Source organism: Hyaena hyaena, unplaced genomic scaffold (genome assembly GCF_003009895.1).
Source record: "Hyaena hyaena isolate Hyena2069 unplaced genomic scaffold, ASM300989v1 scaffold_55, whole genome shotgun sequence".
Taxonomy (NCBI): Eukaryota; Metazoa; Chordata; class Mammalia; order Carnivora; family Hyaenidae; genus Hyaena; species Hyaena hyaena.
This window is the reverse complement of record NW_024080687.1, coordinates 1761477-1784144: the sequence shown is the minus strand read 5'-3', so window position 1 is coordinate 1784144 and position 22668 is coordinate 1761477. Positions and strand designations below refer to the sequence as shown.

Here is a 22668-nt window from a genome sequence, read left to right as displayed (position 1 = left end):
AAGAAGAAGAAAATGCATTTCAGGGGAAGACCAGCAGAGTGCGGACGGAGGCAGGGTGCAGCCAATGCCCGCGGGGAAGAGACGGACAGCTTTGTCTACAAAGGAAAAGGAAATCAAAGGAGGTCAAAGGTCAAAGAAAATGAAACTAACAGCTCTTGCAGGCTCACACTCAAGTGCTCAAATCAGGGATGTCTGTTATTCTCCTGGGAGGTTGGTACGTTTCTGCCTCCTGGGAGAACCCACTCCAGCTGACCAGGCTTTGTCTGCTAGCAGGTTTGGTGCCAAATTTATGGTCTGCGTGTGTATGTGCTTCGGGGCTCTCGGAAGGGCTTTTGCTGTTTAAAGCTCACCCTGAGTTCTGTTTTATGGTGCCCCCCTCCCTGTTTTTCTTTCTCACCTCGTTCTGGTGTGCCGCTCTGCTGTGCGTGTGCTCTGCGAGCAGTTATGAAGTCTTTCCAGAGCACGTGGAGTATACATTTGAGAATAAAAAGGCGGCTCATCAGACAGAACAGAGACAAAAATATAAGAAAATGCTACACTTGAAGGGGGAACAGACGACGGAGTTCCAAGGAAGCCTTGAAAGACTGAAATCATGCAAAGTGGGAAAAGCACCATTCAGCACAGAAATACGGGGTAGCAGCAGCTTGTCATGTACGTGTTAGAGAAGTTAAGAAGGGAATATGCAAATGTGATGAGGGAAAGCCATACGGCTCCACAGGATGTGTGGATGAGGCACAAGAGACTGGGTGTGAGGCTCTGTGCACCCCTTAGTAGGGAAGAGAGTCCCGTGGAAGTGAGCATGTGCCCAAGATTGGAGATGGGAGGTGCGCTGTGAATGAAGGAGGAGAAATACTGGGTTGTCTTCGTCCACACGCATGTACCGGTCCACTCCGTCTCCAAGCAAAAAGAAAATGGGGGAAAGTACGTAAGAACACAACACAAGGGGCGCCCTGGGTGGCTCAGTCGGTCGGGTGTCCATCCGACTTCAGCTCAGGTCATGATCTCACGGTTCGTGGGTTTGAGCCCCGCATCAGGCTCGCCACTGTCAGCACAGAGCCTGCTTTGGGTCCCCTGTCTCCCTCTCTTCCTGCCCCTCTCCTGCTTGCACGCTCTCTCTCTCTCAAAGACGAATAAACATTTATACAACACAAGCCAACGATAATGTGGTAATAATACTGGGCAGGAACATTAACTGTATCAGGGGAAACGTGACAGGGCTAGAAGGAATGGAGGAGGGACTTTAAAAATCGTAACTAACAGAGAATTAAAGATGCGCATTAGACCCCTTTGTCCATTGCCTGGAACGCACAATATGCACAGGAAGTGAAATAAACCTGTAGACCTAACAGGATTGAAGCGTAAGGAAAAAGGGAGGTTGTGAAAAGGTAAACTGAAATATAGTACTTTACACCCAGATGAGGGTAAATAGCAAAAATGAATTTCTTGAAAGCTCAGGAGTTTGGGGAGAGTTTTAGTCTGTTGAAAGGGCAGTTTGAGGGTTCGAAATACAAAAGGGAAGCTGGATATTCAGGGAGGAAAGCCCAGGTCCCCTTGGAGAAGCCAGAGTGAGGGAGGCAGGTCTGAGGAGGGTGTAGAAGAAACCCTTCAAGGGAAGGGATGAGCCAGAGGGGCAGCACTGTCCCCGTGGCAGAGTGCCGGGGCAGGGGTGGGGTAAGGAAGCCGCAAGAGCCTGGGCCGCGGATCGGGGCTGCTGCAGGCTCACGGGGGCTCCACGAGCCACGGCGGCATCTCAGAGGAGGGTGAAAGCAGCAAGTCCAGGAGGCAATACTTGCAGAGAGAGATGCAGGACGTGAGGGATGGAGGCCCAAGCTCTGCTGAAGGTGGAGGCCAGGCCACCGCCGGACTCTGCCTCTAGGGAAAGCAGCATGGCAAATGCGGGATTGTGGTGGGGACGGAGCTGACCGCGCCGGTCACACCTCACCACCAGGTGTGTCACCAGGTGCGCCGAAGACGGGATGGCCAAAGCTGGCGCCTTCCCCTGGTCCTTCTGCTGTAAACCTTGCGTACTGAGCCAGCTACTTGTCCCTGATCGATGGGAAACGCGTTATGCAGGGGCCCAGAGCAGGGGCTCCTGCTGCCCAATCTAACCCCAGTGCTGCTCTCTCCATTCTGAGATGTCCTTTCTCAGGGCCACGAGCACTCCCTCCCGGTGGGCTCTGGATCCCACTCCCCATAGTCTCCTCCTGTGCTGACCTCCCCTCCCTGTAAAGGGAGAAGGGCCCTGCTTCTCCGGCCGGCCCAACTCTCTCTGGTGGTGTAAGATCTGTGTCACCAGCTGCTGCAGGCCAAGGGATGCAGCCAGAGAAGCTGCCCAAGGACTGTTCCAGGGAGCTGTGGCCAACATGAAGCTTCCTGTGACCTTCTGCACCACATTTCATACCACGGATCACTCTTAAAACAAGCAAACAGGGGTGCCTGGGTGGCTCAGTCCATCAAGCTTTCAGGCTCTTGATTTTGGCTCAGATCATGATCTCACAATTCACATGGGTTTGAGCCTGCCATTGGTTCTGCACTGCCTGCTTGGGATTCTCCCTCCCCCCGTCTCTCCGTTCCTCTGTTTCTCTCTCTCTCTCTCTCTCTCAACATAAATAAACTTTAAACAAATAAACTTTCCTTCCTCATCTTCAGGATCTTTTCCGTCTTTTACCCTTCCCAGCTTTCTTCCTTATTCCCTGGCTAGTCCTTCTTAACCTTCCTCCCAGACTCCTCTTTCGCTGCCCTCCCATAAGTATGGGTGATCCTTCATGTTGTACTTAGTGCTCCCCTCTTCTCACTCATGGACTTAATTATATATAATAATACTTACAATAATATAATTATATACACTATGAGGTATGTACAGTTACTGCGCCCATTGTACAGATGAAGAAACTGAGGCACACAGAGTTGCCATGACATGCCCAGGGTCACAAGGCCAGCAAGAAGAGAGGCGAAGCTGGGGTCTGGACCCAGGCAGTGGATTCCAGAGTCTGCAAGTTGGAACCACCACACAACTGCCTGTACCTGAGCTATGAGGAACACAGCCTTTCCAGAAACAAGGTCCTTGTTTCCCGCACAAACCAGGGTGGCAGTGGGGGATCCCAAGGGATAAGAGAGCAAGATCTTACTAAACGTGGGGTGTTGAGACTGATGAGAAAGTCCACACTATCTTTAAGAGCAGTGAAGAGGAAGTTTGGAAAGGGGGCGTGGGGGGCCAGAAGGTACATTCGGGTCTCAGCAGACCAAGGGGGACCAGGATCAGGTACTTACGGAAGGAGGAGGCTGAGCAGTGATAGACAACATAACAGAACACAGAACGAGGGCTTCGGGGTCAAATGTAACAATCCCGAAGGTGGAACAGGCAGAGCCTGCCCACTGACCCTCTCTGATTGATCCTTCGGAGAGGACAGTGCACCAAGAAAATGGGAAACAGTTAAACAAGCAGAAATGAGATGACATGAGCAGGAGGTTTGGAAGTGCTGGCTGCTGGTGGCGGGAGTAACAGCTGAAGCAGTAGGATCTGATGCCGATATTCGTGTTTGTCGCCAGCCATCACCTGTTTATAGTTTTACAGCCCTCCCCCCCCACCCACCCCCGTTAGCTCACTGAGGGCAACGACTTCATGTTCTTGACATCTCTAGAACCTAGCACAGTGCCTGGCGTTCAAGAAAAGCCTTTTAAACATTAGCTCAACTGGTAGCGGCTCCTTGCAATCTGTGTTTGTTGAGTGAATAAGTGAATGACTGCGTGTACAAACCAGTGGACAAGTCTCGTGTGTGCTAGCTGTGGATGGCTCTGCTCGATTGGGTCTGGGTTCAGCAGCTGGGGACTTTTAAGGTTGTGTGACACAGGGAAATTTCGGATGGCAGTCCTTGCAGCCACCTTGGGGGTGGAGAGATTACCACGCTGCAGGACCACGTCACAATATTGGTTTGTTTCACACTCTGAAGTCGGGAGGGCAGGAAAGGAACACAAGTGGCCCTTGTACACAGGGCGTCTGGGAGGCATTAGGTGGCCAGATGCGAGGGAGGGAAGGCTTTTTTCAAGAGAAAAAAAAAGTTGAAAACACAAAAGGGCCAATCTGAAGAAAGGACATTGAAGAAATAGGTGCAGAGCTAAAGATGCAGAGAGGAAAATGGGAAAGTAGTGTAGGAAGGCATGTCGGAGGAAGCCGGAGGTCTCTTGCTGAAGTTGTCATGAGGGGCTGCTTGCCACAGACCTGGGACAAAGCAGGGAGGGCCGTGGACCGTCTCCCAGGCCACGCGGCCGCATGGGGTGGACCATGGCGCTACTCTCTGCCTTGGCTTCTGGAACTTTTGAACCCAGTAGACCATAACTCAGGGGTAAGGGTGGAGGGAAGGAAATGTCAAAGAAAAGGGTGGAGGGGGGGTGGCCGAGCTATGGTGACAGAGAAGGAACAAAAGCGTGGTGTCTAGCTAAAGGCAGGAGAGGAGGCCAGCACGAAGGGCCATGATGAGGGTGGGCCCCCTGGGACACAGCAGAGATGTCAGAGCCCTGAAATGCACACGAGTTGGAGAGAGGAGTCACGGGGGCAAAACCCACCCCAGAGGAAAACAGGGTGAAAGACGAGAAGTGGAAACAATGAAAATTGGAGAGTGCTGAGTTTATGAGAAATTGAGACGTGATGTTCAGTGGAAACTGCTGCTCGGGGCTTAGGGATCGAAGAACGGTAAATATGGAGAATATGTAAATATTGCTTGTAACTTGAAAAATCTGGAAGGCTCAGGCGAGATAATCCTTCTGACAAGTACGAAGGAAGGTATTTGTGGCTGAGAGGAAAGGGCCCTGGAATCCTGCAAACCAGAGCTGAGAGCTGAGAGGCGGTTCTGGCCCCGGGGGACACGCACAAACGCTCCTTTGTCTCAGGGTCCCTGGCCAGGAAAGCCCCCGCATGCCCTCACACACACAGCCGTGAGGGGCTGCGTTTGTGCCCCAGCCCCTCAACAGAGCGCCCCAAACTGGGTGGCTTAACACACCAGAAATCAGTTCTCCCACTTTTAGAGCCCGGAAGTCCACCATCGAAGTGTCAGCAAGGCCACACTCCCTCACAGGGCTCTGGGGGTGGGGGGGTTGGGGGTGGGGAGAGTCCTTCTTTGCCTCTTTCAGGCTGGGGTGGCCCAAGGGGTCCTTAGCCTGTGGCCACAGCACTCCAATCTCTGCTCCACCTTCACAAGAACCTCCCCCCTGCTCTCTGTGTGCCCTCTCCCCTTCTTACAAGGACACCAGGGGGATTTAGGGACCACACTCAATCCGGAATGATCTCACCTCGACACCCTTAACGAATGGCATCTGCGAAGACCCTGTTTCCAAATAGGGCCTCACTCTCAAGTCCCAGGTGGACACGGCTTTGTGGGGGAGCCTGCTCCACCCACCAAGGTCCAAACAGCAACAAAGAGCACTGCGCATGTTTAAAACCTCTCCACATCCCTTCCTCTTCCTCTTCTCCCTGAAGGCCACTCTTTTCACAGCGCCTCTTCACGCACCTCTAATGGCTGCCATGGCCCACATGGCAAAACCCAACCTCCCAGGCCGACGCTGCAGGCTCTGGACACCCTCCCCAGTCTGTCACTGGCATTTCCCCGGCTCCCCATTACCTCCTCCCTAGAGTCACAGCCAACTGACGCCCCTTAACCTTCATGACCCAGGTGAAACCCCTTCAAAGCAGCTTTCTCAAAGGCCCTGAGGTAAATTCTTCCTGCTCAGAGCCTACTTTGGGCAGATATTGCTTCCCCATCCCCAGGGCGGCTAATCAGCTCTTTAGGCTTCCCCGCTAAGCCATCATCTACCTCTTTGCTCTCTCTCTGACTTTTTGTGAATTTAAGCATTTTCTTCTGCACCAGCCAGGCTTTCAAGGCTGGGGAGGTATCTGTTTCTAGTTTTCTTAGATTCTAGTCTGTACCTGTTACAACCCAGGTCCTCAGTAACTGTTACCAAAATATTTACTTTCCGTTGCACCAACTCTGTTCCTGACGAAATGTTCTTCCCTCTCCCTGCATGCATGGCTGCCCTTCCTGGTCACCTTGTCCCCAAAGGTGCCTTTCTCCTCTGACCTCCTAAAACACCTAGCATTTTCCACCCTGTTCTGGCCCACTGTGCGTTCATCTGGTAGTCATTCATTCATGAAGATTTGCGAAGGCCTTGCTCTGTTTGGCTCTGTGCTGGGCTCCAGGCTCCCGCCCTTAAGGCTGCTCATTCTCCCCCTTGAAGGCAAGCAAACTTTCCCGTCCTTCTTCTTCCTCCCCAGGCCTATCACCGTTCTTCAAGTGTGACGTTCTTCGAGTTGACGGTTCTATTCAGATTGCTTTGGCTAATCCTTCAAGGAAAGGCCAAATGAGGTATTTAAAGTGCTATGAGCTTCAACGAGGCGCCCAGACCCCTCTGAAAAGGCCTCATAAGAGAACTAGGCCTGGGCGCTGCAGCCAAGGCTGGATGGAGGGCACACCAGGTTTTGACGACACCAGTGTTTCCTCATACCCTCTGCCCTTGCAGCAGGGGGGAGCGCAGAGGGCAGGGCTCTGTCTGCGACATGTACCGCCGTGGTGACCATGCCGCCCCACCATGGCTTCTGCACACCCCCTTGCTTGAGAAAGCTCAGGAACCAGAAGGAAGTTGGAATATGCGGTCCCAATCAGGGCCTCCTGAGAACACGGGCAGGTTGTGAATGCTGCATAGACGGACAGTGGTATGGCCAAGGCAGGAACCTTCCGTGCAGACCATTATGATGTGCAGTACGGCAGGCTCAGAACATGAAGTGCATCCCTCCCTTCAAGTTCAGCAAAAAGGGCCCCTGGCCGTTCTCTCACATTAGACAAAAGAAAGATCTAGAGGCCCTGTTTCACAGGGCGAACAGTGAGTAGTTTCGGTTCCTGACGCTTCTCTGCCCCAAGTACCTGAGATGCCCTGGGCAGCGGTCACTACCGCCAGGGGCTCTGGCTGGAAGGGAGCCACTCACCAGCATTGTTTTGCTGCTTTGTGTTTTTGATGTAGGCAGAGAACTTGGAGAAGATGTCGATGCCTGCTGTGTTGGATTCCCGGTGTTTCGCAGCCAGTCTGGGGTACCTGGAAGGGAAGGCATGGTGTTCTAGAATCAGTGAGAACTTGGAGCTCCTTTGTGAGAGGGGCTATGCCCCAAACGACTAGCAACGTTCCTGTTTCTAGTCTGATCTACAAACCTCTTGGGGATCTTACATCTATCCTATGGGGAGGGTGGGCAGAGCAAACGGAGGCTGGTGAGGTTAAGAGAGTTGCCTGGGGGTGGGGGACGCAGGACACAGAAAGCCAGAAAAACGCTTCGGAGGGCCTGGGTCACATCCTCTTAAAGAGACTAGCAAACAGTGTTACACCAACCAAAGGGCTCTGATCAAACTTCTAGAGGAGCTTGTCTCCACATCAGGTGGGGTCCCTGACGTCTCCCAGCCCATATTAAAATAACTATCTACTGCCGGGCTGGGGGTGGTAATCCTCACCGCACAGAGCTAACTCCAGGCTTGGAAACCATTTCTCAAAAGAAAGGGTACCGTTAGTCTTCTTCTGAAATACTCTTCACACACATTTCTTTTTTTTATGTTTATTTATTTATTTTGAGAGAGAGAGGTGGTGGTGCGGCATAGAGAGAGGGAGAGGAGAGAATCCCACACACAGGCTCTGCACTAAGTGTGGAGCCCGACTAGGGGCTCGAACCCATGAACAATGAGATCATGACTTGAATCCAAATCGAGAGTCAGATGCTTAACCGATTGAGCCCCCCCCCCCCCAGGCGTGCCTCCTTCACACTCTTATTAGTGTGCAAGAAGAAGATGCAGAAAGTACCAGTCTCCAAGTATCAGGCACAAGTGTTTTCAATTGTTTTATTTCTAGGCGTGGAGACAGATTTGCAACGATCCAGCCTCTCCCCTTTGCACAGTCTTTCATGTGAAGCCAGAAGGATAGAAGAGGCAGACCAGAGTTAGGGCTGTTTTCGATTGGCTCTGAAACTGAACGAGATAAGCTTGCTTGTGTGAGAATCCACGCGACCATCCAAGTGACCCATTCAGACCAAGTTTTTAGAAATACTATTTCACAAGCATTTTATGTGTATGGCCAGGCAGGGGCGGAAGGAGGTGGGGGACAGATGTGTACTTACTATTATTATCAATTATGTGGACATCTGTGATCTCTGGGTGAATGGCTGGCTACTGCTCGCTGTTTGATTGCTTTATGTTAAAAAGCCAAATACTTTCTAAATTTCTTTTGTGTTATAAATAATGTGAACCAAGAAGTCTCTAAAAATTATTTGTTGCTCTTTGTTTTTCCCTTTCTTTCTCTCCTTCTCCCTTCCTTCCTCCCTCCCTTTCTCTTTTTCTCTTCCTTCCTTCCTCCCTCCCTTCCTCCCTCCCTCCCTCCCTTCCTTCCTTCCTTCCTCCCTTCCTTCCTTCCTTCCTTCCTTCCTTCCTTCCTTCCACTCCTCAATTGGTCCATTAGCTAAGACTGTCCACTCTTAGGCCATGTTAAGTGGCTGTTTCATTTGAGATATTGCTATAAGAGTCCTCAGAAGGTCTCTGGGTCTAGCTCTCTGCCGTCAGACAGATACAGAAGGTATTATGACCCTCATCTTACAACGAAGGCAATCAGAGCCCAAAGAGGTTAAATGGCCATTACAAATAGCCCCAAGGATAATAAATGATTGGGGGACCCTGAGAACCCGGCCTGTCCCTGGAGCAGTGTTCCTCATATTCAATCACACCGCTTCTCTGATCTCAGCAAAAGCTACATTGTATTGAGTGCCTGCTATGTCCCAGGCACTGTTCTAGCCCTTTTACATGTATTCATCATTTACTCTTCACAAAACTTTTGCTATGATCAGGCTCGTTTTCCACATAAGAAAAATGAGGTCCAGAGAAGTTGAGCAATTTGCCACATGGCTAAGTGGCAAAGCCGGGACTCCAACCCCGGCAGTTTCACTTCGGAAGCCCAGCTCTTCAGGCCATTGACCTGTGGCCTCTCATGGACTCTACTGTTGACTGTTTAAAGCCCCCAAAACCTTCCCTCCAGCTTGGCTGAGCACCATGAACGAACTCTCTCTGTTCACCTGCAGAGGGCGCACGGGACAGGTTCAGCACCCATCTCTCTGAGCACACTGGGCATTATCAGATTCATCTGCTCTAACTGGGGAGACAATGCAGCTTCCTGCAAGATGCTTGGTACTCCAAGATACTGAATTTAGGATCATCCTTCCCTATTCTGGCCTTCGCACACAGAATCTGGCATGCTCTTAGAACGGACTGCCTTAAATTCTTATTATTAAATACCAACTGTTCTGTTTTTGCTTGATAAGGTAAAGAGAAAAGGGCCTAGAAAATGCATTTTCAGTGGACTATTTGTTGGGGTTGGTTGTTTTGCTTTGCTTTATGCCATCATTTGTTCAGACTTGAAATAATACGACCATTTCTTCACAATCAGCGTGGGCCCAACATGGTTAGGTAAAACCAAATCTAAGATAGATAACAAAGGGTCATGTGTTCAGGGAGACCGTAGCACTGTCCTGTTTCCTAAGCACTATGATTTACTGAGACTTTACTCCACAGCTTAATGTCCCATCTGAAGGTTGCCTTTGTGAGACACGTGTATCCAAATATTAATCTCACCGATTTCCGTAACTAGACTTAAGAAGGCTACTATACGGGATGTTAACTACATTCATTTTAGCTCCGTATTTTTACCATATTTTGTATACGCATAGAAGTGGGTTACAGAGTACATTCTGTTTCTGTAAAAGGCTAAGAAATAGTTTCATTCATAGAAACGTCTTTAAAGTAAGGTTGTGATGTCATCTAATGCCAATCAAAGAGATGATAAATTTTTCTAACACAGTGGCTAGTAAACTACAGCCAAATTCAGCCCGATATCTGTTTATATACCTTTCACGAGCTAAAGATAGCTTTTAACATTTTTAAGTGACTGAAAAATATCAAAAGGATTTTGTGACATGTGAAAATAATACAAAAAATAATATTTCCCTGTTTTTAGTTCTATTAAACACAGCCATGTCCATTCACTTTATGTTGTCTGTGGCTGTTTTCGCTCTACAACAGCAAATTGTGACACAGACTTTATGGCCCCCAAGCCCAAAAACCCTTAGTATCTAGCCCTTTACAGAAAAATTTGTCGATCCCTGCTCTAACAGATGACAATTTCTCTCCATTCTATTTTTAAGATAATCTTATTTCAAATGCATGCATCTGAGACAAGCACTTAAGCTTCATTCTAGAATGTAAAACAGTTGAGTTTCTCATAAGAAAAATTTTTTGTACATATTAGTGGAGAAAAAAAAAAAATATATATATATATGAATGTAGATGGATGTGCTCTGACTAGCTTAGGGTCCCAACTGACATCTCACTGACTAACCAGAGACCACCATGCCACTGAACAGAAAGGGACCACACAGTAAAACCAACATGCATTAAGCATCCAACGGGCCCTGTCCCTGATGTTGAGGCCACACTGGAGAAAGAGAGAAAATTCTCCTGCCCTGATGAAGACGCCTTTGCTGATTCTAGGGGCTCTCCTGGGGGCTGAGTATTGACTCTCCTTTTTCTAATGAGCTGAAAAGTAGAGGGAGCTCCTCTCTCCCTTTCCCTTTATTCCTGCTTCTTCATCTCACCAGATCTCACTTGAGAAACTGGTTAATGCTTCTGATTCCTCTGATCTTTGTGTGCTGGCTTCTCTCGTCTCTACTAATTAAGCAAATGATTTTTAGAGCTACACGGGGTCTGGTTTAGTCATTAAAAGACATCTCTTGGGCTCTTGTGGTTTTGAGACAAAGGTCCTTATGATTGCATCTGGAAGACAGTGACTAAAAAAAAGGGACCAGCTTCTCTTTCTGATGCTTCAAGATGCCATTTAATGAGCTCTAACCCAATGTCAGGTACTGGGCTAAGAAGTATGACCTTCTATGTCAGCCCCATGAGGTCAACATTACTATCGTTAGTTTTGAGACATGAGGATGAAAGATATGATATCCACATGCTTCTCTGCATTTCCCAGCTTCTCCCTCTCTGGCAAATTGGGGTCATATGACTGGATTCTGGCTAATAGGATGAGAGGGGAAGTGATCTAACAACTCACGGCCCTGGCGCTTAAAAATATTTGGCAGGAACCTTCTTACTTTTTCTCTTCTGAAAGAACCTTGGAGGTCACATATTCCAGAGGGATACAATACGGAAGGCGGCCATACCTCCCCCTCGGACTTTGCTGGAGTGAGGAATAAACCATATTCTGTTACGCTACTGGGATTTTGTGACTAATCTGTTACTGTAGTGTGGCACAACCAGCAGTGTGGATTAGAACATAAGTCACTCTGACCCCAAAGCTCATCCTCTTGGCCACCATGCCTCCTGTCGTTGGTACTGAGGCTGCTTCTCTACCTCCCTAGAGGGTTAGGAAAAAGCATTCTTGTTTTTCACTGCAGTGAGAGATCTATAAATGCTTCTTAAACTCATGCATTTGAAGTGTTTCCCAATTCTGGCAATGTTCTGAACTCTGTTTATACCCAACACGTACTTGCTAGTTGCGGACTACATGCTATGCCATGGTACATCATCAGTTTCCCGTCCTGACTTCTTAGCACAGTCATCTAGGCACTAGGATTATTTTAAATAATAACCAGCTCTGGAAAAGCATTTTGAGACCCTCATGGGATCACAGAGCTCTTGCTGAAAGGCATCAAGACTATGTAGTTTCACCCCCTCATGAGGAAATGGGAGACAGGCTTGCCCAAGGCCATACAAACAAATACTACAGCTGGTATAGTCTGGTCTCCTGCCTCTTAGTTCTGGATCCTCGGAGCTCTGGCCATTCTATGGGGCTGAGAGGCGAGGCCCAGTGTGCCTCAACAGTAATCGCCAACACTAACCCTGGGGCTTCCCTGTTGGGCAGTAACTGGGCCAGTCTTAGGAAAGAAATGGAAGTGAGTCTCATTTAGAAGCTACCTGAGACTTCTTGAATTCCTTTTGACAGCAAATGCTTTGTAGGACCAAATACCAAATATGATTTACAAAAAAAAAAAATGGTTGGAGTGTTTGCATGCGGTTTTTTCCTTTAAAAAAATAAAGCTAAGGGGAAAAAGGCTACCACAATTTCTTGGCTCTCCGGCAGCTTTTACAAACAGTGGTGCGATGAGAAACACATGGCCAACCAGCATTCAGTGAATAGTTATGAGAGGTTTGCTGCCCCCTAGAGAACCAGAAGGGCAGGTTGTCCTTCTCCGGGGGCCTACAGCTACGGGCCACCAGGCCTCTCCAGTCCGTGAGAAGCCAGTCGGGGCCTGGGGCTTGCTGTGGGTAGAACAGCAGGTCTCCCTCTGTGGAGCCGAGGTCCTGGCGTGGTGGCATTTGCTGGACACTGAGTGTGGCACCTGCCCCAGTCTGAACCATAGAAAGGCATCTAAAGGACACTCCTCGGGGCTCTGGAATGGTTGACGGGCTTATCGCGAGGGCCTACATCTTGGTGAAATTCTGGAGACATGCATTTTAACAGTTTTGAGTTCCTGCTACTTGGGTGCGGTGGATTGTTGCATCACCGACACAGAAAAGGACATGGACCTGAGGAAGCAGAACTCAGGACAGGTAAGCTGGGTGGACAGGAAGAGAGGAGGGAGCGTCTGTGTCCAACACCACACAGCTCTAGTTGGATCGTGGACATTTTTTAGAATGATGAAATGATGATGAATCTGCTGACGGTCGTCCTGTGGAAGAATGTTCATGTGCACCAGAGGCATGTAACTCTGGGGTCTCATGCCCCCCATTGGGCCCACTGTGGACGTAGACTGGAGACCCCTGAGTAAGGGAAACGGCCTGGAAAAAGGCACAGCTGGTGGAGGTGGAGGGTTGGTAGCTCACCTGGCTAAAGTGAGCACCAAAGGCGGGAGCAGCCCTCAAGTCATCCTTTCACACCGAGAAGGAACATTCGAGGGGTCACAGCCCACGACTGAACCAGGAGGGCAAGCCGCAGCCCCCCGGGCCCCGCCCAGCCCTGCACACCTCCACCCACGGGCCTGGCAGAGGACCAGGTGGGCCCCACTGCTGCCCGCTGCCTCCATTTCAAGTTCCCCACTGGCTGGGACGAAGGTGGTCACTCGTGAGTGTGGGTCTTCTCAAGGAAAATAGCTTCACCCTGGACATTCCCTTCTGAGCCTCCCATGCGAAGTCTAAACTCTGTTTAGTTATTGCAAACAGCAGGTATTTTCCCATGTGGGATTTCACACCAGCCCCAGCAAGGAGATGGAGTCCCAAGGGAGGGTGATGGCCCCTGAGGGCTCTCGGGACCCTTTCAGCGGGGCGAAGTAGCAGGCTGGTGTCCTGAGATGGGGTATGGCTGATTTAATTAATGCGCTCATTCAAAGTCTACACCCAGTTGCTTCCCAGGGGCCTGAGGCAGCTTTCCACTCTTGGTGTGAAGATAAACTGTCCTAATGTGAACGACAAATACTCTTTAGCAAGAATGTCTAAATGTTAAGGCTTATTCAGAGCATGACTTGGTGTTTCAATTTAACAGTGGCTTGTTAGATGGGTGACCCTGGGCAAGTTAGTCAACTGCTTTAGGCCTCAGTTTCCCCAGATATAAAATGAGGCCACTGGTGGGACGCCTGGGGGCCTCAGTCAGTTAAGCATCTGACTCTTGATTTCAGCTCAGGTCATGATCTCACAGTCCTGAGATGGAGCCTTCTTGGGATTCTCTCTCTCCCTCTCTCTCTCTCTGCCCCTCCCCCACTTGCTCGCCTGTGCAAAAACTCTCTCTCTCTCAAAATAGATAAATTTTTAAAAAATGAGGCAAATGATAGCATCTATCTCCCAGGGCACGCAGGGAAGGCTATATAAGTATTGATAAATAAATACAACTTCGGGGCGCCTGGGTGGCTTAGTCGGTTAAGCGTCCAACTTTCGCTTAGGTCATGATCTCACGGTTCCTGAGTTCGAGCCCTGCATCAGGCTCTGTGCTGACTGCCAGCTCAGAGCCTGGAGCCTGTTTCAGAGTCTGTATCTTCCTCTCTCTCTGACCCTCCCCTGCTCACGCTGTCTCTCTCCTAAAAATAAATAAAAATATTTAATAAATAAATAAATAAATACAACTTCAAAATAAATGCAAAATGGCGGTTTCCAGTGGTCAAATCCCAGTTACTTTATGTGCAAAGTAAATAGTGAGGTCCTTCTTACCTCTCTGCACCCGTGTGCTATCTCTGCCTTAGCTCAGCACCCTGGTCTGTCTTCCAGGGACTGACACCATGTGGCTCCTCCTAATTGATTTCTCCACCTCCAGCTTTTCCTTTCTCTGCCCTCATCTTCCCACCCTCGAGTAAGCCTGAAAACAGACTTAGACACTTTTGCTTCAACTTTTTCAGTGGCTGCCCTACAGGAGGGAGACTGTGTGTGCCTTGCCTATAGATACCTTATTCTAGTTAAAAACAAAATTATGTGATTGTTTTAATCCCCGATTACAATAAACAAGTCTGGTTTCCAGTAATTTTCAGAATTCACCTTTCCTTCCTTTTATTCCTATTTTCCGTTAGGAGCAGCTTATCTACCCACGCCTACAGTCAGCCCTCTGGTCTCCCCGCCCCTCCCACCATATCCCCCAGTCTCACTTCAGCAGGGGGCTCAGTCTAGGGGAGCCAGTGGGTTAGTAGGTTAAGCGTCTGACCCTTGACTTTGGCTCAGGTCATGATCTCGTGGTTTGTGAGTTCCAGGCCACGTCGGGCTGTGTGCTGACAGCATAGAGCTATAGAGCTCACTTGGGATTCTCTCTCCCCCTCTCTCTCTCTCTGCCCCTTCCTCCCCCCGTCCCCCACAAAAAAAGATTAAAGAAGAAGAAGAGTCAATCTTTTAATCCTTGATTAGGGCCTCCAACCAGACCTTGTCCGGTTTGTGACTCCTGTTCATACTGGGGTGTGGATTTAAGTCATGGGGTTACTTATTCTCATTTTGTCAGCCTTCCAGCCTTCATTCTAAAATGGGGGAGCCGGGGCGCCTGGGTGGCTTAGTCGGTTAAGCGTCCGACTTTCGCTTAGGTCATGATCTTGTGGTTCGTGGGTTCGAGCCCCGCGTCAGGCCCTGTGCTGACTGCCAGCTCGGAGCCTGGAGCCTATTTCAGAGTCTGTATCTCCCTCTCTCTCTGGCCCTCCCCTGCTCATGCTGTCTCTCTCTCTCTTTCTCTCCTAGAAATAAATAAAAATATTTAAAATAAATAAATAAATAAATAAATAAAATGGGGGAGGCTTTGCCCTCGGTTAAGGGTCTTTCAGGCAAAGTGAACTGGAGAGGACTTGATGAAGGGGATGGAGGGGGGCATCCTTCCCGGCGCTCTCTTTGGGAGACATATCCTGTTCACAGAGGTACCTGCCCTTGGAGGTGGACTTTGTGGAGTGGCTTTGAGACTGGGAGCCCTCTGGGGTTGAAAAGAGGGTCCCACCGTCTGGATTGAAGAGGCTCCTTTGCAAATCTGTCTCCTCAAAGCTAACGCTGTGCTTTCTCTGGTTCCAACACGCACCCACCCCGGCCTGTCATTAGCTTCAGAAATAAGCAACTCATTACTTTTCAGGAGTCAGGGTCTCCTCCAGGAATTCCTCGATCTTATTGACGTCAGTCTTCACATCCCCGTTGAAAGTCAGGAAGGGCGGATGGGTGCCAGGGGCGAGGTTGTGCAGGTCGGCTGGCTTTCTGCAGAGAGATTGAGATTCAGGAGGTGGCTTACACAGGGGCACTTTGCCTTCACGGCAACCTACAACTTATGCATTAGACTGCCTGGGCTGTCCCGCATTTCCATAGGCAGAACAGACTTATGGTGGGGATGTAGGGCAGGGGACGGGGGAGAAAGTTCTGAAGGGATGTAGTGTGACACACGAAGTCTGTCCGGTGGAAGTCATAAGAGTTAAGCCAAGGTGAGGGAACCGGGTCCTACCGAGAAAGCAGAAAGTAATGGCAGGTGGTTCTCTAAATGAGTGTCAAGATTTTAACACCCCAGGCAGAGGCTGGGCTTTGCTTTCAAAAGTTCCTTCACCACTCAGCTTAACAAAGATGCACGCTACAGAGTTCCAAACTTAAAGCATTTTTAAGTTAGTGAATTCAATCACACTTTTATACTAAGAAAGGCCTTCTGCACTGTTAAGGGTAGAGACAACAGAAGAGAAAGCGGCCTTGCGTTCACAGAGGGGCCCTGATCATGCCAAGGGCACCTTCCATGCTTCCATCAGCTGGTGGAAATGCAAGTGAGGGAAGGAGGGTTGGTCGATGGGAGTGTGGGGCGGCATGGGGCGGGGCAGTGCCAAAGGAAACAGTAAGGAAGAGGAGGAATGACGAAGGCCACTGCCCCGCACAGGGCTGGAACGTCTGAGTCATGCCAAATGCTCCCGCAGAGCACGCAGCACTTGGGGGAGTCGGGAGTGGAAACCATAAGAAGAGAAGTAAACAAGGGCGAAGAGGAGTCTGTAATGAAACAAATTCCTGGCTGGCATAATCCGTCTGGGAGGGGACGGGAAGAATTTCAATTAGGGTGCTACTCCCATATCGTGCCCCGAACACACATCCTCTCCAGCTGCATTGTGTGACACTAGGAACTCCCCAGGCAGCTGGGACCGAAAGTATTTTTAAAATCTCATCTCCTCGGTCCCTTTGTTTACTTGGTGCGAGTCCCTCATCTGGACAATGAGAGGTCATTCTTCACCTTCCCCTCCTGTTCTTCAGAGCTGACACGGGCAGAAATGCTTGGGTTCCTCAGCAGGGAGGGGAAATCTATACAGATTTTATTTTACAGCCATTACCCCTCTGTGGCTTAAAGATGCAGAAATGGGGGCGGCTGGGGGGCTCAGTCCGTTAAGCAACTGACTTCAGCTCAGGTTGTGATCTCACGGTCCGTGGGTTCGAGCCCCGCATCGGGCTCTATGCTGACAGCACAGAGCCTGAAGCCTGCAGCCTGCTTCGGATTCTGGGTCTCCCTCTCTCTCTGCCCCTCCCCTGCTCATGCTCTGCCTCTCCCTCTCTCTCAAAAATAGATATACATTAAAAAAAATTTTTTTAAAGATACAAAAATTAATTTTTTCCTGTGACTCGAGAGAACAATGACCTCTGGAGTCTGGCATCCCTGAGGAGTTCTGCCTATGGCTGTCACCATTCAGGTGGCCTTTGCCAATGACATGCTGGTCAGTTACGGTCCTCTGTCTTTGTTGACCCTCTTCAGCACTTATGGATGACACTATACATCAGCATTTAATTCCATGTCATCGAGTCTAATTTATGGACTATTTAATAGGTATCAGCCCTCTTTTTCTGACGGCATCATCAGCTCCATGAGGGAAGGGACAATGCTAAAAATAGTCCATTGGGTGTTGTTCCTGATGTGAGCCAGGCACAATACTGGATGTAAGCACGTTCCATGGCCCTCACGACATCCTCACAGTTACAGGGTCTAGGGTTCTACAAGAGAGGCTTTTTATCCCTATCGTACAGAGGAGGAAACTGAAGCTCAGAAAAATGAAGGGCCTTGGTCAAGGTCACTCAGCCAATAAATGGTGGTGCCAGGGTAAGAAATTAATATTCACCGTATCATATATTTAAAAAGTCCTTAACTCTTTGCCATATATGTATTTTCTTCCTTTGTTTTTGTTTCTTTCCTTTTTTTTTTTTTTTCTTCAGTAAGAAAGTTTCCGTATCTTTTGGACTGGAGTTTTGATATTGCCTGGCCTAGGCAATATCAACGGGCGTTGGCAGGGCCAGATAAGAGATATGAGACAGCAACATAAGCATCTGAGGAATGCTTGAGGTGGCTTCCTTTCCCATCCTGATCCTCAGCCAAACTTGCAAGTGCACTTTTGCAGATGATAATCCAGGGGAGGGGGCCGAAGCCGCCCCTGGGGGCTGAGCACCAGTCTGTCCATTCAGGAAGGCAGGAGAGCCTCCAGGAGGCCGAGGAAGCATCCTAGCCAGGGGCCTGGAGGCCAGAGGGAATGGGGTGAAAGGCAGTCCAATCTGCCAGAGATGGAGAGGTCACCAGGAGAAGCATCAGCAAACAATGTTGGGGAAGGGCGAAGATGAGACAGAGAGCCGCAGCTGCATTTATTCCCCAGGTGACGGGAAAGATCCAAAGGTTTTCTGAGTGGGGGAGCCGCATGATTAAAAAACTTTTTGATGAAGAATAATCTTTAGATAATATAAAGGATGGATCAGAAAGAGGGAGAACCCAGAAGGGGGAAGTCCAGCTGGAAGAGCAAAGAAACAGTCGGGCTGGTAGCGGTGGGACCTGAACCAGATGTGGGTTTTGAGAATGGATGCGAGGGCCCCACGGTGAGAGACAGCACAGGAGGGCTATGTCCTGCCTTTGGCAACTGATTGACAATGGAGGTGGTAAGAGAAGGGGGCTGGAAACTGTCCGGTGCTTACAGAATGGAAGAGCACAGGAATTCGGGAGGGGAGTCCAACTCAAAGAAGAAATGATAGGTAACAATTTTTGATATATAGATTTTACTTTATTATTTAATGTTTCTTTATTTTTGAGAGAGAGTGCTTGAGCAGGGGAAGGGCTGTGAGAGAGAGAGAGAGAGAGAGAGAGAGAGAGAGAATGAAGCAGGCTCCACGCTGTCAGCACACAGCCTGACATGGGGCTCGATCTCACAAACCACGAGATCCTAACTTAAGCCGAAGTTGGATGCTCAACCGACTGAGCCACCCAGGCACCCCTCAATTGTAAAATGATAACAGAAAATGCAAATGGAAATATCTCCAGGTATTTCCAGATGGTAGGGTTCTGGGTATAGAATCATTTACATAAAGGCAACATGGAGAATATGCTACACTGGCTGGGGAAGAAGGTAGAGTGGATGATAACCGCTCGAAGAGTGAGCCTTGAGCTCACTGATAGCACAGGCGGAAGACAGGAAACAGGACAGAAGACTGAAATGAGTGTGGCTCCTGATAGTGCATGAGGCCTAGTATTTTTAACAACCATTAAAACTGCACGAGTGACTCTTCATCCCACCCGATAATCCAGAATGCTCACAGTAGGGAATTCTAAACATGGGGGCAAAGCAGAGGAAATGGCCAGATCCCAACACCCCCTGGAAATTCAGCCTCTTACGCCTGAAGTCCTGCTAGGGGGCCCCAGGGCCAGCCACTAGTACTGCTGGAATGCTAGACTCCTGGGTTTCTAGATCTGCGTGTCCATCTCTGTGCCGCTCACAAGTGCACATCCAATATCCATCCCCTCCTTCTTGCTAACCAAGTCTCGTTACTCTGGGCAGGGAAACGTTCAGTCCCAGGTGCCTCTCCTGTAATTGGGGAAGGGTCCTGAGAGAGTCTGGCCAATGAAGTGTGAGCAGAAAGCCTCTGGGAGCCCCAGGCAAGCTTTGGCCCTCCCTCCCAGAAAGATCTCTGGTCCTGCACCCAAACACATCTTTCATTAATACAGCGTTCTTTACCTTTTCAGATCCACGGTGGTGACATTGAACACAACTCCTTTCAGCCAGAGAATCATAAAGAGGCGCTGAGAGAAGGGACAGTTGCCAATGCTTTCCCCGTCAATTCCAGCCTAGGAAGAAAAGAACCAGAGTCCTGAATCAGCGCATGCTGGTTAGCAAGAAGAAACACACACCTGTCTGAGAACTTACGAAAGCCATGAGCCAGCCTACTTCAAAGAGCAGGTGCCCTATCTTACTGTTGTCTTTTTTAATATTGATGCAGGGCAATGCCTGCCACATGGTAAGGACTCCATAAATAGGGGCTGAACTGAATTTGAGTTCCCAGTATGGCAAGTGTATACTCATTGATTTCTGTAACTATAGAACCATTTCAGGGTAAAGAGAACTTCAACATCACATAGTCTAATATAAATGACGTTGGACCACCAACTTCTGTACCCCCAAGTAATCATCTAGTTTATGCTTGAATATGTCTGCCCACCAATAATCTGAGGGTACTTCCAGCAATTAGAAACGCTTTTCTTTGGCTATACCTAACCAAACTATGTTTCTCCCTGGTTTGCTCTGTTCTACCCTTTGGTCCTTGCTCCATGATATGTCATCAGTACAAATACCTCAGATTTCAACCCATCTCTTTATACCAGACAGCAGACTCAAGATTTTAGTACTAGTACTTTACCTTCAGTGTCAATAAGCCATTCATTTGTTAAACTATTCTTTATACTGGCTCTCAATTATGTGCAAGGCACTGGAGAAACTCACACAGGAGATTAAAAAATGCATTTAGTCAAGGAGCTCATGGTCTTCTCTGGCGTTGGCTAGTGGATAAGGCAGGAACACATATACGGTAAAACCTTGGATGGCGAGTAACTTGTTCTGTGAGTGTTCTGCAAGACGAGCAAACATTTCTAATAAATTTTAATGAGGTCTTAATCATGTATTAATACTGTAATCACGTATTAATCACTGCAATACGAGTAGTACGTGATGCTAAACATCACATGATCACAACTGAGCCAATGGTTCTTCTCTCTCTTTCTTTCTCTCTCTTTGCAGGATTGTGGGTGATCGTTTCCCATGCTCTGATGCTCAGTCTCAGGCCACAGTGTTTGGCTGAAATCAGTGATTTGTCAGAACCCTGGAAGGTGCCCACAACTGGCACTATTGTATTTTTTGTCATTTCAAAGCACCTATGGACAGTCCTTTGCTCTTCCACACAAGAGGAAGCTTAGGAATGCTTTGCTTCATTCTAGGTCAGGCTGCTGCAGATACGGACTCTTTCCTCTGCTGCCTTATTGCCAGTTACATTAAATATAGTAGATGATGAGAGTTTATTAATACTGCATTGTAGTCAGCATCGTGTAGCGCATATACAATGGCCCCCATGCAGAAAAAGATTCCATTGAGCCAAGAGATAGCCGTGATTCTGTTAGTGATACTGACAGTCATCTTACGCCATAACCCTCCTCTCTCTTGTCTCCCTCACACCGGCCAAGAGGTTTTCAAAGGTAAGTGCAGGTTAATTTGCTTATTTGTCATTATATTTTGTATTACCCTTATTATGTTGTATTATATTACGTTATTGTAATCATTTTTATATGAATATTTTTGGGTTGTAGAACGAATCATCTGAGTTTCCATGATTTCTTATGGGGAAATTCGCCTTGATATACAAATGCTTTGGATTACAAGCGTGTTTCCAGAACGAATTATGCTCGCAAACCAAGGTTCTACTGTATGACAGTAACAGCGTTACTTTAATTCAGTGCTTTAATTCTGCTCATTGGATCTCCCTTTGCCAGTCCCTCCTCAAAAGAGCATGGCTTTTTTGTTTTTGTTTTTTACTCAACTGAAAGGCAAGTCTAGCTTTACTTCTGAGTGGGCTGGAGGATAAATTTTTATAAGGAATTCATTTTCAGCAAATACATGAACAAACAAAAAGGTAGGGGAACTGATCTCTGTATGATTCGCTTCCACTTGACTGGCTCAGGAGCCCGACATGGTGCTTAGAGGGGAAATCACCCACTGGCTCTAGTTTGCTGGTGGTTCCCTTGGAAACCATGGCAGAGGTGGCTTGCCTCCCTCCAATGACATGGAGGGCCAGGGGAGTAGAGGCCCCGCCCCCACGGGGGGCTGGCAGAGCTGCAAACAATTCAAACAAGATCCGGGAAAGGGGGCTTATTAAGGCTTTTTTCTAAGAAAGGGAGAAAAACATGCACTCCCCAAATGCAACACCGAAATTTTCCCCTTTGAGGTTTATTCCCATGTGGCATGTGGGTGGGGCAGGAGGGTGGGGGGACACCGTCTTTCATACTTGAGAGCCTAATTGTGTGCTTATTTCTACCTTGCAAACTGTTCCCAGCAGAGCCTCAGGTTTATCACGGAAAACTGGCGCATTTGACGGTGTTGGTTGTAAGTAATTGCTATGAAATTACAGTTATTTTACCTCTCTCTTAACTACACCAAAAGCCCCATCCCTATTCAGTTCTCATTTTTCCTTAGTGCTGGAAACAGATCCACTCCCGAGTAGCAGAAACACCATGGGCTCCGTTATTCAAAATCTAAAGGTGGGAGGGCATGGTGTGGGCGCTGCACCTACCCACAGAGCTAAAGTTACTGACAAAGCCACACTCAGACAGGCATCGACAACTTTAATAACAGCCTGGGGCTAACTTTTATGATGTCAGCCCCTAAGCCCTTCCCAGGAAGCACTCACTCCACACGGACCTGGTTCCTGATCCTTTAAGACATCCTGACAAAGGAACTGTTCCCCAGAACCGGTTAAAATATAACTGACAAGAATTAAATAACAAAACCAAAAGTCACATCCACATACTGTCACCTGTTTTAGCTCTGGTGGGGAAAGGCAATGATTGGGAATTGAAGGAGGAAGCAGTAAAATACTGGAATTCTTATCATCTGGACATAAAATTCATGTAATAGTAACGACTGATGTCTACATTGTCGGGCACTATTCAAACTGCTGCACGTATAATAGTAACTCATCTATTTCTCACGAGAAGCCTATGCAGTGGGATATTTCACCCTTTTGCAAGATGTGGAAATGGCGGCAGAGAGAGAGGAAATAAGTGGCCCTGGATTGAACCCAGGCCATCTGGCTCCAGATACAGTGCTCCTGCCGCCACGCCCAGAGTCCAACCTGAAGACCCAAACAAGGTAGCATGGTGGCCCCAGGTCACAGAGCT

At 48.6% G+C, this 22668-nt stretch overlaps 1 protein-coding gene across 3 annotated transcripts in view; it reads right to left on the bottom strand.

The window, feature by feature from the left end:
• CLIC5 (chloride intracellular channel 5) overlaps positions 1 to 22668 on the bottom strand; it is a 171014-nt gene that overhangs the window by 29582 nt on the left and 118764 nt on the right. For all 3 annotated transcript variants that reach the window (XM_039231210.1, XM_039231211.1, XM_039231212.1), the window contains 3 exons: positions 19463 to 19572; positions 15588 to 15713; positions 6974 to 7080 (listed from right to left, as the gene is read on the bottom strand). In XM_039231210.1, the coding sequence (XP_039087141.1) occupies positions 6974 to 7080; positions 15588 to 15713; positions 19463 to 19572 (343 nt within the window). The remainder of the gene's footprint in view (positions 1 to 6973; positions 7081 to 15587; positions 15714 to 19462; positions 19573 to 22668) is intronic.